At 38.4% G+C, this 17,047-nt stretch overlaps 1 protein-coding gene and 1 pseudogene across 7 annotated transcripts; one reads left to right on the top strand and one right to left on the bottom strand.

Annotated features, from left to right (window-relative positions):
• The first annotated feature begins 42 nt into the window (after positions 1 to 42).
• LOC127639248 (survival motor neuron protein 1-like) lies at positions 43 to 7,722 on the top strand. Of its 7 annotated transcripts, none has more exons than XR_007969942.1 (9): positions 43 to 155; positions 2,430 to 2,501; positions 2,628 to 2,747; positions 3,132 to 3,338; positions 3,451 to 3,612; positions 4,214 to 4,288; positions 4,928 to 5,038; positions 5,128 to 7,532; positions 7,624 to 7,720. XR_007969942.1 is itself a non-coding variant. In XM_052121198.1 (9 exons), the coding sequence occupies exons 1-8, from the start codon at positions 108 to 110 to the stop codon at positions 6,639 to 6,641; spliced, it is 852 nt and encodes a 283-aa protein (XP_051977158.1). In that variant the 5' UTR covers positions 43 to 107; the 3' UTR covers positions 6,642 to 6,651; positions 7,624 to 7,722. The 7 variants fall into 7 exon arrangements, 4 of the variants coding, with proteins under 4 accessions (XP_051977158.1, XP_051977151.1, XP_051977142.1 ...); XR_007969941.1 differs by having other exon boundaries at positions 5,128 to 5,500; positions 5,620 to 7,714; XR_007969943.1 differs by having other exon boundaries at positions 5,128 to 7,076; positions 7,332 to 7,714.
• A 6,559-nt stretch (positions 7,723 to 14,281) lies between these two features.
• LOC127635168 (nitric oxide synthase, inducible-like) overlaps positions 14,282 to 17,047 on the bottom strand; it is a 48,275-nt pseudogene continuing 45,509 nt past the window's right edge.

The raw sequence follows: 17,047 nt of genomic DNA, 5'->3' as shown, positions 1-17,047 counted from the left end.
TTGTGTCGCATGATGTGAACGTCATCAGCATCTGGCGTTTTACATCATCAGTGGCGCACGCTGCATTTGGGGTCAATTTTGCTACTCGTTGTAAATGTACAATTCCCATGGCAAATGTAGCAGAAGACGTCATATTTAGTCGAGGAACGGGTCATGTGAGTTTTTAAACCAATTTAAAGATTTATTTAAGTGGTTAGATATAGCTAGATAAGACGGTGTTTATATGTTAGTTTTGAATGCTACCGATTCTGTTCGCTAATAAGCTAGCTTGTACGTTTCATTTGCTATACATTAAAAGTAAACACTACACGCCCAGTTTGCTCAAACTTTTTTGCCTTTCTTTATGATTTTGGAGTTTTATCTGGCTCCTAAAATATTTAGCACAAAGCAAATAGCTTGGTTAAATTTGGTTGTCTTTGCTCTGTAAATCCCAAGAAATGCAAGTGAATGGTGAGCAGAAATTTGAAGCTCGAGAAAGCACATAAAGGCAGCAAATAAGAAACCCGTAAGAGTCGAGTGGTTAAAAGCTGACAAATGGTTGAGAAACAGACCTAGAGAAAAAGGTCAGACAAATATATATATATATATATATATATATATATATATATATATATATATAGGATTATGTTAAGTCTAGGGCTAGGAGACATCATCTTCCAAAGGAGCACTGAAGGAAGGGGTGTGTTTGTTTTGGCAATTGAGTTTTAATATCAACAGTGTTTCTCAGGAATTGCTGAGTGCACCTTTAAGTAATTTTTTTTAATATAAATTATCCTCACTGCCCAGTAGGTGACAATATGCTCAAAGAATGTGAATCAGCAAAAACAAAAGAATAATGTATGTGTAAGTGACATTTATAGTAAAAATAGAAAAATCTTTTTCTGGCCCAAACAACTATCACCTCAGAATCAAGGCCGTAACCAGGATTTTTCAAATACCGAGGTCAAAAATACTAGAAATTTTCTGCCAACTCAGAAGCTGCCACATGTCCTGGAGTGTTGCCATGATTTGAGATTATTCCCCTTTTCTCACCAAGAGCATTTTTCCAATCCCTAAATCCATCCCTCTGGAATGTGGTGTTTGACCCTTTCTGACTTTTGAACAGTACACACACAACAATATGCTGCATCCTCAGATGGAGAGTACCGTAGCCAGGGGTATTTATTTTCCCACTCCACACTATACCTCAACAGCCTTTTCCCAAATTGTCTTTGGGGATATATACGGTATATATATATATATACTGGTCCCTGCTCCATTTGTTTTGAAGGATGCTCTGCCTCTCCTCATCAGAGTAGTGGCTTCTGCATTTATATATTGCAGGGTCATTGGCTGAACAGTGAGTGTCACATCTTGACTGTCTTGGGAGGGCCCTTCACCTATTATTTCCCTCTTTTCTCCTAACTCTTTCTCCTCCTCAACTGCCTGCCTTCTCTCTCTTGTCTCCTCTGTTGAATTTAACATAATAATATTAATTATAATAATAATAAAACAAGTCTAAATGACTGACCAATAACTGACCATAATATCATTCAACAATAGTTTATGTTTGGGCCATGCTTATTAAAAGGATAATATCCATCACTTCACAACACATTAATTATCCATATAATATTTAGCTTAATTGTCAGTGCAGATTAGCTAGCTGCAACTCCACTGGATTTCAGCATTTCAGTAGGATATAGGTTTGAATCTCATTGGTAGCCCTATTGCATCTCATAATGTAGGCTATTTACTGCATAACCATTAACTTTCTCACCTTCCCTCCTTCTCTTTGTCTGCTCATCTACTGCTGGCTTTCCAAGCAATAATTTAGTTTGTTGCAGGCTTTTCATTTTCGGTCATTTGAATGAAAATCACAGGTAGAAATTAACATGGCATCAAGTTTATTTTGAACAATGGATTTGTGTGTATTGAAGCTTATGTGAGCTGTGCGAGACATTGCGTTGCGTTCTTTAATTGGTTTAGGAAACACTCCGCTATAGGGACTACTTTCGTTGTTGACATGATAGCGAGTACAAGTACGTGTCACGTGACGGTCCATTGATGCAAGGATAATTGTCTCGTCAGCTATTTTCACTTCACAATGAAACGACACTCCAACAAATAAATACAGAGGACACGACCTTGGTGTCCTCAGTGGTAGTTACGGCCATGCTCAGAAGACATAAATTCAACCACTGGAGTCTTATGGATTACTTTCATTATGCCTTTGTGTGCTTTTTGGAGCTTCAAAGTTTTGGCCACCATTCAATTGCATGAATAGATGTACAGAGCTACAAATATTCTTGTTAAAATCTTCATTTGTGTTCTGCAGAAGAAAGAAATTCATACAAATCAGGAATTGCATGAGGGTGAATAAATGATGAAATAAAACTAAAATTTGGGGTGGAAACTATTTCATTATTTATATCTTTCCCTCTCTTCAGAGTGATGATTCTGATATTTGGGATGACACAGCTTTGATTAAAGCATATGATAAAGCAGTCGTGTCGTTTAAGGTATGTTATGTAATTAAAAGCAACACCTCACACTCTAAACATATACCATCATGCAGCTGATAATTTATTTATTTATTTTTTCAATAATCATAATGTATGTCTCCCTGTGCCTCCCTTACTCACTAGAATGCATTGAAAGGAGAGAATGATGTGCCACCAAACAAGAAAGATAAACCTGGGAAGAAGCGGAAAAACAACAAAAAGAGTAAAAGCAGAAAGAGATGCAACGCAGCACCTGATAAGGAGGTAATCACAAACAGTGCTTCAGTCAAGCAATATAGGCTAGTGCAGAGGTGCTGAAACCTTTTCCTGTGAAGGGCCAAAAATCAAACTTGATTGAGGGTCGTGGGCTGTAAACATTGCATTATATCAAACTGTATTGTATTAAAATATAAAAGTTGCTGTTTCTCCTCCTCTATGATTTCATAATATAAAAAAAACACTGCAAGCTATCTGTACTAAATTAATCAAATTAGAAGCTGCGTCAATGGAATATTTGTATCTATTTATTGTTTTCCCCCTCTTGTCATTTATTTGCAAGGCTCGTTTTAAGTTTGGCCTTCAGTTCCTGGTTTGGGCATCTCTGGGCTAGTGTATATAAACTGAAATGTGCTCAAATTTGTCATACAGTGGCAAGTTGGGGACTCCTGTTTTGCATTCTGGTCTGAGGATGGCAACTTGTATGCTGCTTCCATTTCCTCAATCGACCACGATAAGGGCACCGGTGTCATCATTTATACAGACTACGGTAATGAGGAGGAACAGAACCTCAGTGACCTTCTAACAGAGGGTTCGGACTTGGATGAGGAAACTCAAACGCCAGCAGATGTACAAAGAGTACGACAATTATTAATTAGAGAAAGTGATTGGGCATCAACTACAGCTTTTAGTCTTTTGAGAGTTTAATGATGCAGTTGTTAAATATCGTCATTCTTTTGCCCAATTCTAGGTCAAAGAGGCAGAGTCATCGACAGAAGAGAGTGAAAGATCTTTTACCCCACACCAGTCTGGTCATCAGAAGCACAAATCTAAGGGCAGATCTCCCATGGGGCCTCCGTCTTGGGTTCCTGGTTTCCCTCCTGGACTTCCACCTGGACCTCACTTTCATAAGGTGAATATTGAACATTCCTGTGTCTGTGGCCACTGTCTTTCCTTGAATTATGAATCACTATAATCAGTGTTACTTGTGCAAAGTGATTCTCAACTTGCATATGTTTAAAAAGCTGAATGTGCACTCTTAAGCAGTGAAATAAAAAATGTAATCTTGTGAAGAGATCGCATTATCGCACAATCCCCTTTTCTCCCAATTTGGAATGCCCAATTCCCACTACTTAGTAGGTCCTCGTGGTGGCACGGTTAGTTACCTCAATCCAGGTGGCGAGCACAAGTCTCTTATCTTATCACGTGGCTCGTCGTGCATGATTCCGCATGTGGAGGCTCATGCTACTCTCCGCGATCCACACACAACTTACCACGTTCCCCATTGAGAGTGAGAACCACAAATCGCGACCACTCTACCCTCCCTAGCAACCAGGCCAATTTGTTTGCTTAGGAGACCTGGCTGAAGTCACTCAGCACACCTTGGATGCTGACTCCAGGGGTGGTAGTCAGCATGTATACTCGCTGAGCTACTCAGACCCCCTCTGTGCTTATATTGAAGTTATATTGCATCTCCCATAAAAAATGTCTTACTAAGATCATGTTCTTTCTAGTCGGATGGCAGACGGTCAGAAGGTCCTGGACCTTTCTTCCCTGGATGGCCTCCCATGATTCCACCTGGTCCCCCAGTAAGAAGCATCTGTACACATCTCAGACCTATAAACATCTTCTTAAATTCCTATTACATAGAATATTTTCACATTTACTGTATTCATTAGGGATGGACAAGAATGGTTGACTAGTCATCCAAAAGCCGGCTAGTTGATTAGTGAGTTTGATTAATGAGATCAATATTTTAGGGGTGATAATTTTAAAGAGAGACACATTATTTCTAACATGACAGTTATGCATTTTTCATAAGTTCCTAAGCCCTATGATTCCAAGAGCTTTGGTTACATTGAAGTTTATAAGTCTGCACCCGGGATGCGATGTAGCGATTTTGCGCAGCTTTATATTTGATATTGAAAGTTTTGTGCTATAAGCAGTTATGGTTATTAACATATTTACGTTAATGAATAATTTAACAAGATACCCTGTTAAAGGGCTGTGCTTAGATTGAGTATATCCCTCTTAAACACAAGTGATTGGGATCTGTTGGACATAGCCTAATTATTCAAGAGTTCTATAAAAGCAGCTTGTCTGTTAGTCATACAGACAGCCGACCAACTAGTCAATTTTGTAAATAGGTAGTTTTGCACATCCCTAGTATTAATTTACAAACAACTCTTTTTGGGACAAATAAAAATCTAAATGTGTTCTTGACTCAGATGATCCCACCACCTCCACCAATGAGTCCAGACACCATGGAGGATGACGAGACCTTGGGCAGTATGCTTATTTCCTGGTACATGAGTGGCTATCACACTGGATACTATATGGTACAGTTATTCTTGCATTTCACAAACCTCAATCAACATTTGCTCCAGAGATGAGACTTGCGTTAGTGACTTGAATGCCCATTGTACAGGGTTTGTTCCTGGCAGGCAACAGATGCTGTAACACTGCCCCCAACCTAATCCTAACCAAATGGAACCTGTAAGGCAGAGTAGATTGCAAGGAACAATGGATGGCACCTTTCTCCCATTGCAGACTCGACTGAAGTCGCATTATAATAAACTTCAGACACAACCTGAAATGACTTCAGAGTTTACAAAGAGGACTTGTGAATATTTCAAAAGCAGCTTGAGTCTTTTAACTAGTGGTCGATTGATATAGGTTTTCTAATGGCTGATGGACCGTCATGATTTGTGAATCAGGAACTTTTGATCCTAATCCTGAAGTTTTCATTCTGGCTGATAGAATGCACACTTCAGAGCAAGATAGAAGATGAGCGCTCGACGGTAAGAAAAAAAACATATTTTTGTGAAGTTCGTGAATTACATCTGATTAAGCGAGATATCTGCATATTTGCAGATGGTATATAATAGAAGTTTTATTGATATTTGCCATTTATCATTAGAGAAGTTGCAGCGAACCTTTGAGGAGAGGCTGATGGCAGAATATGTGCTTTAGAGGTAAATAAATCCACACTCCAGGATGCTGGATCTGCTGAAGTTGTGTGAGGTCGGTTTATTACATCTGTTTAAATGAGATATGCGCATATTTGCAGACAGTATATGATATTAGTTTTATTGATATTTGCCTTTTTATCATTAGACAAGAAAGTTAAATGTTACAGTGAACTGTTGAGGAGAGAGAGGGAGAATGTAACTGCTCATAACACATTATGAGCTCAAACTCGTCTGCTGCGGCTCTGATATGCAGACGGTTTAAATGAGACTGTGTTGAACACTGATCTATTATTGTAGTAACACAGTGGCATATAACAACAAAAAAACTGTGACTGGTCGTTTACATGTCTCAGTCGCTTCACATGCAAGCAGGTGATTTTTGGCACCCTCAAGAAAAATATCGAAAATGTAACGGCCAATGTCTGAATATTGGCCTCTGCGATATGTCAGTTGACCACTACTGTTGATATCATAAAGGAAGAATTTTTGTTTGATTTTCTTTTAATGGTTTTATTACATCTGCATCACATATTTCCCAGTATCGAATATAAGTCCCATGAAACATGGCGACACCAGCCGTGCCTTATGTACTGACATTTGGTTATATTAACGTAGAGTCCTCAGAAGCAGGAACTTCAAGAAGATCGGCTAGATGCAAAGAATGTGGGGAAACAATTAAAGATACCGGAACGACGACATCAGTTTTATTAGGGATTTAAGAAAACATTCACAAAATAAGAAAGACTCGAATATATTTAATAAACAGACAAAATACTCTAGACTTGACTCTGACACCAGCTTGAAGACTTCAGATACAAGACATGTGAACATCTCTGATTCTCTCTACCCACAGTTTTTTTTACACCTGGTTATTTTCATCAAATTCTTTCAAAATCTCTTTTCTTCTATGCAGGGTTTGAAACAAGGTCGTAAAGAGGCTGCAGCATCTAAGAAGTCCGATCGTAAATAAAGACATAGTGGTTTGTTTTTTCATTATTTCACAGATCATTGCTGAAATTCAAGGAAAAGCTTTTACCATTTAATAGTTACATTAAATTATTCACAGTCAAATTAATTTCTAGTTTGAGTGGTCACATTATAGTGTCAGTGTTACTGTGTATTTACATCGGTGAGAACAAATTAATATGGATTAAGTGCATGTACTTACTGTTTGGTGCAATTCCATATAAAGTAAATTCACATTGTTATAGTTATTAGAAAAATAATTTGAGTAAAACTGACAGAGTTTTTGGAAAATGTATATCCTTTACGCCAGGTTTACACATGCTCCGTGAGCGAGGCAGTCGTGTTGAATGTTCACATTGGCCACATCTTTCCGGGAGAAACAGCAGCACCTCTGCACAGAAATTTATGGGGTCCTTCGGCAAATTTTTTCTTTAATAAGGTGAAGTTATTGCTCTTCAAGGACAACAGCGACATCTTTATCAGCACACTTGGTTGTGATTTGTTACTGTCTTGTCTATACTGTTCACCTATATACACAGAATGGCAAAAGGTCAAGCAGTTTATTAATTCTTTCCTTTAAGTTATTTTATTGAGTTACTTGCATGCAGACAAATAAATTGTAGTGAACTACAGGTTCGGTTTGAATAATTTTGATTTGCTTATTGTCTTTTCTATAATCTCCTGATTATTTTAGTGTTGTACTGCACCAAGGGCTGCTGAGCTCAGCGTAAGCCATGTGTCAAAAATAGGCTCAACGGCGAAACTATCAGCTCACTGCCATGCTAAGACCTATCGACTTGAGACTCACGCTTGCAGTGATAATGGTGTAATGTGTTAATATGGGTGCCGAAACGAGAATGTGCCGCTCACGGGGATATGCAAACCCGGCGTTATGGTATGTTTATGTCACCTAAGTGTCCTATGAGATATCTTTTGTATTTTACTGATTTGAAATTTGATGAAGTACTGCATTCTTTTCATTATAGGGTGGAATATGCACGTGATGGTGCAGCAGAATTGATTAAAAATGTTTATTTTTTTATTCTTTGTAAATAAATAAATAAAATAAAAGGCATTGTGCTGGTTTCTACAGTGTTGCCTTAATTAACTGATATTACCGCTGATATTACAGAGCCACTTAAAGCAAAAATAATTGCTAGCAATAAAGTAGCATTGGTACATTTCTTTAACATTAAACTTCCCAGTATTGTTTATAGACATTAGTAGAGACTTACATTTCTGTAGTCAGAGAACACTCAAATCTACCATGAATCTTAAAATGAATTGCAGTAGAAACTGCCTCATTGCATGTAGTAGAAATGTAGCTGTGATTGTGGTTCCTTGTCTTGTTATATAGATATAAATACAAAATTACAATGATGGAGCTTTTTTATTTGTATATAAGATAAAAGGAAAAAAACAATAAGGCTAAGAGGTAGATAGTATTATTATTCCTTTAGGAGCTTGTCTTCAATAATGGACATGAGCAGGACAATCCACCATAATGATGCCTGCATTGGCCATGCTGCCATTCTGCTGGATCTCTTGCTGATCTCCAAATCTATCTTCTTGCCACCTGATGGGTTCACCAGATGCTGGTGTCTTTTGGCCATTGACATCTTCTGGATGATGTTCCCTCTTCTGAAACTGTTGTCTTTGCCTTTCAAGATGAAGTCTGCTCTCCTCATCACGTGGTTATTAACGCTTTTCTTTCTGTATCTCTCTCCCCTTCTCCTCTGTACTTTAAAAGTACTTTATGGCCATGATTGTGTTTACACACAATATTGTCAAAGCATTATCATAATACACAAAACAAATCATGACAAGGAAAAAATATTATAGTATAAAAAAGAAAGGGGGCAAGAAATGAATAAAATAACATACACTATACAATATAAAATGAAATAAACATTAAACAGGACATTATGAACAACAACAAAAAATATGGTAACTATGTACAGCACATGAATACCTCTTGATTATGTTGATTTGTTTCTGAAGGTGCAGCTCAAAAATACATTTTGCTTCAAGAGATGGGTAATTTGTCCTCCCCAGTAACACCTGCATTTGATCCGTTTCTGCTAAACTGAAAAACTGTGGCATGAGGATTTAGAGTTTGTTGAAGTATTTCTCTCTCACCTCTGTAATTTCTCACAGTGAGGTAGAAAGTGTGTCTCAGTCTCAACCTCCCCAGTGTCACAGTGAGCACAGGCTCATTCTTCCTCTGGAAACCATGTTTCTCTGTCAGCCTTTTTCTATGGCCAGACTGTGATCACTGAGCCAGTATTTGGTAAGAATCCGTCTCTGTTTTGTATTTCTAAATATAGAGATATTCTGCCAAAATATACTTTCTGTTTAGGGCCTGATAACATTCCTTTTTACTTTATTTTTACTTTGATTGTCCAAATATGAATGGATTCTTTCTTTTATGATTTGGTCTATTCTAATTTGGTTTTGTTCAGCAGTGCTGGTCTGAAACTTGTGATTGTAAGTTGTTTGTGAGTTTGCAAGTTTCAAGTCAAGTCATTTTTATTTTTATAGCGCCTTTCACAACACACATTGTTTCAAAGCAGCTTTATAGAAGATCATGCATTAACAGAAAATGAATCTGTAATATCTATAATGTCTTAGTCATCAATGTGTAGTTTGATAAAATACGATTGTGAATTGTGTTTAAAAATAAGTAATTCAATAATTATTTTATTTATAACCCCAGTGACCAAGCTGAAGGCAACTGTGTCAAGGAACACAAAACTCCATAAGATGTTGGTTAATGGAGAAAAATAACCTTGGTAGAAACCAGACTCACTGTGGGAGCCAGTTCCCTTTCAGGGCCAGTTGTCAAAGGGGACTGGTTTTTTCTCAAGTCTTGGGCTTTAAAGGGCTTCATGTTGCATTGGACACACCTAAGTTCAAGTTCCCCTAACACAGAGGGCTCATTTTTGAATATGTATAATTAGGGGTATCTGCCTAGCACAACCCCTGCATGCATTAGTAGTTGTTCTCTGAACTCTTAGAATGTTTTTACATAATTCTGCATGTAGGGATTCAATGTGTGTTTGTCCCATCTAGAGTAATCTGCCAGCCATAGTGGACCCCAGACCTCACATCCATACAGAGCAATAGGCAAAATAATTCTATAAAATTATTTACACCAAATTGTTGCAGGAATGCCTATTTGGGTAAATTTGCCCTTAATAGTAAAGAATACTCTTCTAGCTTTCTTTGTATGTGCAGACTGCCAGACCCACAACAAATCTCTCTCTCTTCTGTTCTCTCTGCCTTTGTCTTACCATATCTCTGTCTTTTTCCATTCCAAGTGCTGTTGATCAGCTCATTTGTCCATTTCATACCAGATGTTATGAACTCTTCCCCCTAAAGATAGTAAACTCTACTGTCTCTGTCTCCATTCTTAAGAAAGTTAAATTGATTCATTCTTGAAAAAGATATGTGATGATAGTCACTAACACACATAAGGACTGCATACTACATTTTTTGCAACTTGTGATTTGCTTACTCAATTGTTTCATTGGACCATCATCATTAGTTAATGGTCTGTTAGTCTCAGCAGAGATTAATGTGTTGGGTGAAGGAGCACTTTCATGGGATCTAATTAAGAATGAAGGAAATCATTCATCAGTACTAGTAAACTGTCACAGTTGTCTCCACAGTGTTCAAGGACTCTTACACACTTGAGCATGGAGCTCTGGCTCACTGACCATGGCACGTGGGTCTGGAGGCCTGGGAGGCGGCCACAGGGCAGGGACTGGGTCTGCCACGGTCAGCGAGCCAGAGCTCCATGCTCAAGTGGGTAAGAGTCCTTGAACACTTATACTGACCTGGGGCTTGAACCCCTGGTCAGTAACCACAAGCCTCCACAGGGTTTTCCCCATTCTAGCTGCTGTATGGGCGTCGACCATAGCTTGGGAGGAGGGACCTTCAAACAGTAAAAATTTAATTCAGTTTGTTCTTGATCTTAGAGCAAAACTCCACACTTTGGTTCAACTAACACAGGGGAATTTGCTCCAAGCTCAGCAATGTCAAAGCTGACTGAATGACAGGGGCACTCGAGTACGGGAATTCACACTGGGAGATAAAGTGCTTGTATTACTTCCCAGCTCAAGCTATATATTTCTCGCCTAGTGGCAAGGGCACATTGAGGTCACACGGCGAGTCGGAGATCTCGATTATGAGATTAAGTGATCGGATATGGGCAGAGCACGTCAAGTTTACCACTTCAGTCTCCTAAATTCGAGGAGATACGACGGTAGTCCCAGAGAGGGTGGAGCTCAGCTGGAGGTGACTCTCAAACTTAATCCATTCACTCTGGTCCAGTGTGGAGACCACCTCTCACCGTTGAGGCTCACACAGGTAGCCAAGTTGCAAGCGGAATTCGCAGATGTGTTCTCCTTGGTCACACAAACCTCATAGAGCACCACATAGAGAACACCCTGGGGGTGGTGGTTCGTAGCCGCCCCTATTGCCTTCCTGAACACAAAAAAAAGGTTGTTCAGGAAGAATTAGAGCCTGGTGTTTCTGGTACCTAAGAGCGACGGGATGGTCCGGTTCTGTGTAGACTACCGAAAGTGAATGCTGTGTCCAATTTTGATGCATTCCAAATGCCCCGGATTGACGAATTGCTCAATTTTATTCAACACTAGATTTAACAAAGGGTTATTGGAAGATCCCATGCCAATAACCCTTTGTCTCTCCAATCTCACGAGAAAAAACAGCGTTTTCCACACCGTTCGACTTACACCAAATTGTGGCTCTTCCGTTGGGCTTGTTCAGGGCCCACACCACTTTCAGCATCTCAAGAATATATTTCTCAGGCCACATACTGCATATGCAGCAAAATGGTTGACGGCAGCACATGCAATATCTGAGAGCTGTCCTAAGGTCGTGGCGATGGGCGGGGCTCATGACCATCCCAAAGAAGTGTGCAATTGGGAGGGTGGACATTCGGTATCTGGGGTTCCACTTGCATCATGGGCAGGTGCAACCCCAAGTTAACAAAATCCACAACGATCAAGGCCTGGCTAAGGCCCAAGACCAAAAATAGGTGAGACAGTTTCAGGGGCTGGTTGTCTACTACCAAAGTTTGTGCTTAGTTACTCTTCAGACACCAGTCCCCTGAGTGAAAGGGGGCTCCCAATCCGGTCCAGTAGACGGAGCCGTGCCAACAGGCTTATCTAAAAATAAAATGTTGCTCTTATGTAAAGAAAGTGGTACTTTTATTCACCAAAGTGGCATTCAACTGATCACAATGTATAGTCAGGACATTAATAACGTGAAAAATAACAATTACAATTTGACAAAAATGTTCTCATGGAAAATATCCTCCACGTGCAGCAATGACAGCTTTGCAGATCCTTGGCATTCTAGCTGCCAGTTTGTCCAGATACTCAGGTGATATTTCACCCCACACTTCCTGTCTTGTCGGGCACTTCTCACACAACTTACAGTCTATCTGATCCCACAAAATATCAGTGGGGTTAAGATCCATAACACTCTTTTCCAATTATCTGTTGTCCAATGTCTGTTTTTCTTTGCCCACTCCAACCTTTTCTTTTTGTTTTTCTGTTTCAAAAGTGGCTTTTTCTTTGCAATTCTTCCCATAAGGCCTGTACCCCTGTGTCTTCTCTTTCTGATGTACATGAAACTGGTGTTGAGCGGGTAGAATTCAATAAAGCTGTCAGTTGAGGATATGTGAGGCACCTATTTCTCAAACTAGAGACTCTGATGTATTTATCCTCTTGTTTAGTTGTATTAAATGTATTAAATTAAATAAATTACCAAACGAAAAAAGCATTAAATGAAAAAATTAATTACCAAATGAAAAATATATTTTTTTAGACCTATATATGTCTTTTATTTTCTCAAACTTAAATTAGCTTTACCCTGTTCTGTAGATGAATAAAGTCGGCTGAATGGTGTTCTCAGAATGTTCTGCACTTTTTTCAAGACTATAAACTATCAGAACTATTTGTCCAATGCCGAGTTCACTTTCAGATAGAGATTTTTAACATTTTAAAACGTTTCAATATTTAAAATCTAACCCTCTTTACATCAGATAGCATTTACTACATCTTCAGAAAATATAAATTTGCATTATGAAGCTAAAATACATTGTAGAAGTTAATCAAGTTCAGTTGGTCTTTAAAAGTTGCTGGAGAAATATGCGGGACATAATGCAGTTGTGATGGCGATGCTTTAGATTAAATGGTTGTTCAAAATATTGAATATCAGAAATGTATCATGTAATCCATGATAATACACCACATCATTTTTTTTTTCTTTAATAGCTGTGCACACTGCATATACAAATCAATTGATGGTCCTTATACTGAGACAGAAAGTTTCCGTCAATACTTGGTGCAGGTTGCTAGCTTGAACAGGACAATGATGATTCGATTTCGGGTTGGAACCGGTGCCAACCTGCGATAGGTGCAACATCAGGACCAATATTATGGTCCTATTAGAAGGGCAACTGTTCCCTTCTGATTGCTTTTTTGAAATTAAAATGATAGTAAACTGGCTAATTTTAATGGATTGTCTCAATAGGCTAATCTCATTTTACCAAAACGCCTGAGGAAAGAAACTAGGGGCATCGGGGAGGTGAATTAGCGATACACATTTCTGAATGGAAACGGCTTCAGGGCAGATTTTTTTAGCGCTAAACCAAAACTTATACGCACACCCTTTTTATCGATAAAAGGCCATTTGAATGGAAATGGCCAGAAGGCGGCAAATGTTGCAATTTTATTTTTCGTATTTTCACTTTGTCGATAACAAAATAGCGTGAAAGGTGGATGGAAACTAGGCTACTGCTCCCCGTCTCCTTTACAAACCTGAAGTAGTGGTACAAACACTTAGAAAACATTTGCACTCTTCCTGCGGTCCTCTTCTCTCACTGTCATCCTCAACTTTTCCCATCTTGTCCACAAGGTTTTCTTGCAAGCGGCACATTCTCACTTGTACCCTTGTTCTTTTTCCATAACTTTGAAGCTCATTCTCAAGTCCTCTTCCTTAATCGGTTCAGTCTCATCTACCCAAATCTTTCATCTTTAGCTATATCAACCTGATCCACCTCAGATACATTCATTATTGCCATGGTATTTGTCTGTCTCAGCCCAATTCACCTGTTGGATCCTTTTCATCTTTCTCAAGATAAATTTCCACATCACTTGGTTCTCCTCAGACTTGTCCCAATTTAGCTCTACTATGTTCTAACTTGGTTCTCACCAATGACCTGCACAGCCTCAGTTTTCCCTTTCAGTGTCTTTGCCAGCTTCTTTATTCCCTTTTCACTATTCTTGCCTTGGTTTATTTTCTTGCACCACTTTATTATTTGGCACATTTCCGATCACAAAGAAATACTTTTAGTATACAGCCTGTCCAGATCATCTGAGAATTATTTTGTTTTGTAAGCAATACATTTACTACACTGACATGACTTGCTGGCCCTTTTAGAAAAAGTTTCATAGATTTATTTTATAAAATCACAAAAGCTCCCTAAACCATGACAATTTTATTGCACTTTATTACAAAGTTTCATGGATTTTATTCCTGCATTAGACCATCCCACTCCACCTCTTAGAATGAATGATGAAGACATACTGTTATACAAATCTGACTGTTTATTGAAGAACATGTAAAACAATAACACAATTGTGCAAATCTCCCCCACATAAGATTGAATTAATAAAATAAATTAAACCACAGATCTAAATATTAATAAATTATCAAAGGCTTTGACTATAGCGTGAGATAAAAAGCATGTATAATCAGAATATTTCATAACTTCAAAACAAACGAAATGCGCTTCATAAACTAAAGCAAAACGGTGCAAAATCTGACCCACAGAATTTGTGAAAACTTAAAATCCACATTATGTTAACAAGGAACATTACATCATGTGAAAACAGTGCCATTTGTAATTTGATAACTTTTAAATAGAGCATCTTAAATCACAGAGCTTTGCCCACCATACTTTGACTTTACCTGTGCAATTAAAAATCACATAATGCTTATTGATACAGAGAAGTCATTAAAAACAATAAAATAAATATTTCAAAGACCAAAATTATAGTTTTACATCAGATTTTTACAAATGGTGTAAAAACATTAAAAATCACATTTGACGTTTAGTTCTTAGTACCTCAAATTGTGGCAAAATGTGATTTAGTTTAAAGATTCAGTGTGTGACAAGACAAACATAATGCAGCACATCTTTTTCATTAGGCTCCAAAAATGTCTTCATGATATCTCTTCTCTCCCTACCAACAAAAAGCATGATGACATGATTTCACTGGTCACAGAACAGGTCACAAGGGCAATACAAATGTCACAACTTGATAGCCACAACTGACCATTTTAAGGGCTCACCTTTAACCGCTCCAGATATTCTCCAGCCTCTGTGATAGTCATGCCAGTTTTGCTTGCTAGAATCTCCTGCAAAGTGCACACAACATCCCGGGCCATGTTCATGCCACCACAGACATAGAGATGGCCAGTGTTCTTGTGTAGAACCTCCAAGACCTTTTCACTTAGCTGTTCCCTCAAGACATCCTGGACATACATCTGTTCCAAAACAGCATGTTTAAGTTTATAGATAGACAACACAACTCAATTAAGTTTACACTTCAACTATCTGTTTAAGTTAATTTAATGAGTAGCACAGACTGACATGGTCTTACTGATTATAAAGTTAAAAAAAATGACTATTACAAATAGAATTTCAGATACCTTTGTTTTTTCAGGCTGGCGAGAGTAAGCTGTACTGACGTTGCTCAGAATACCTTCAAGTCTCAACTTTAGAGTTTCTACTTTATACAGATGGTCGGTTTCTGAATCACGACACCCAAATAACAATGTCATCGGACAAATTTTCAGACCTAAAATACATACATTAAATAAGTTAATTAAAAGAAATAAAACTTGACCCTTTTTTTGCTTAAATACTTCAATAAAAATATTATTATACTGGTCACAATAAAATGTAGTATATTGTAATAACTTGAAAAACACCTGAATGCCTCTTAAGATTCATCATAAAATGCATTTTATTTAGTGATGCTTTTTGGTGAACTGGATTAATTTAACCATAAATTAGGATTTAACGTAGATTACCTGTCTTTTTCAAGTCATGGACGCGCTGTTGCCAGAAGCTGCGGAAAGGAGCAATTCCACTCCCAGCCCCTATTAAAATAACTGGAGTGTTGGGGTCCGCGGAGATGGAATCCACCAGACCTGAAATAATGAGCATGAAACAAGTCAGAAAGTCCCCATGTAAATAATTTTCAGTGGACTGATTTACTAAAACCAGAGATCCACTTTTTGGTTTCTATGTAATATATATAAAATAATAATAAACTGCCCTCATAAATATTTGAATGAGATATTTAAAAAGCTTTAACTATCAGTACCGATGAACAAAGCAGGGTACCACATGTCCCCTTTTGATGGTGTTAAACCATGTGCTGCAGGTGCCAAAATGCCGTGGTCCCTGTCCGCCTACATTACAAGACAAAAGGAGAGAAGTTCTTAAGTAACCTTTTTCAGTTTCCAAAGAAAAACATCTTTATTTTTTGACACCTTCCTTGACTCAATCTTCATGTCTATTGCAATGTCACTTGGTTATTAAAGAATTTGATGTGCTTTAGTTGTTTATATGATAAGGAGTCTGCATACCCCGAGTGTGGTATTCGACCACAGAAATTGTGAGGTGGAGCTCGTTCGGATGACGGTCCAATGAGGAGCTGACGGAGTACAAACGGGGCTTCAGCAGAGGAAGCTGACTGAGAATGAAGGCTGCAGGGACATTTACAGAGGGGAATTCTTCAAGCACCTCGGAGAAAGTGGGCTTGTGGAAATCCTTCCATTTAGAATATTCCTGGAAATCCTAGGGAGAGATTGTAATCCTGTAAATCATCCACTGGTAATACATTTGTAATCTAGCACAATGTCATGAACAAGCATCTCCTTAAATATTTGAAATCAGAGCAACATTGACTCAACCAATGGCTTGAGTTTGGGGGAGGGACTGTTTGAAAACAAGGTTTGTTTTTTGCAGTTGCATTTGGTGATGCTAGTGTAGGAGTATCCATGAACAAAGCCATCAAAAGAACACACATTTCCCAGATCAGAGAGCCATGAACTCATCCAGGACACCTGAATTCCTGAAGGAAACTGTCTCTCCCAAACTGGTTTAATCTCAAATTAGAGTTTGTAAGGACAGAGCTGACCAATAAAGCTCCTTTGTTCCACACTTAAACCCCTCGGTAAAACCAAATGGCCAAGTAACACCTTGTGACCCAAATCAACGGCCATATCAGGAAACTGAGATGTGTGAAGACTGTCCGAAGGCCCGAAATAAAGACATCCATTTCTTTGCACATTCCAAGGACA

This window comes from Xyrauchen texanus, chromosome 4, assembly GCF_025860055.1.
Source record: "Xyrauchen texanus isolate HMW12.3.18 chromosome 4, RBS_HiC_50CHRs, whole genome shotgun sequence".
Classification (NCBI taxonomy): domain Eukaryota; kingdom Metazoa; phylum Chordata; class Actinopteri; order Cypriniformes; family Catostomidae; genus Xyrauchen; species Xyrauchen texanus.
The sequence above is the reverse complement of the archived record's forward strand: the minus strand, read 5'-3'. Positions and strand labels throughout refer to the sequence as shown.

Excerpts from the sequence above, each read along its gene's own strand:
- LOC127639248 (XM_052121164.1), top strand. The coding sequence starts at position 108 with ATGGCAAATGTAGCAGAAGACGTCATATTTAGTCGAGGAACGGGTCAT. Across the intron at positions 3,613-4,213 it reads CTGGACCTCACTTTCATAAG|TCGGATGGCAGACGGTCAGA; the intron begins GTGAATATTGAA and ends TGTTCTTTCTAG. Across the intron at positions 5,039-5,127 it reads ATCACACTGGATACTATATG|GGTTTGTTCCTGGCAGGCAA; the intron begins GTACAGTTATTC and ends CCCATTGTACAG.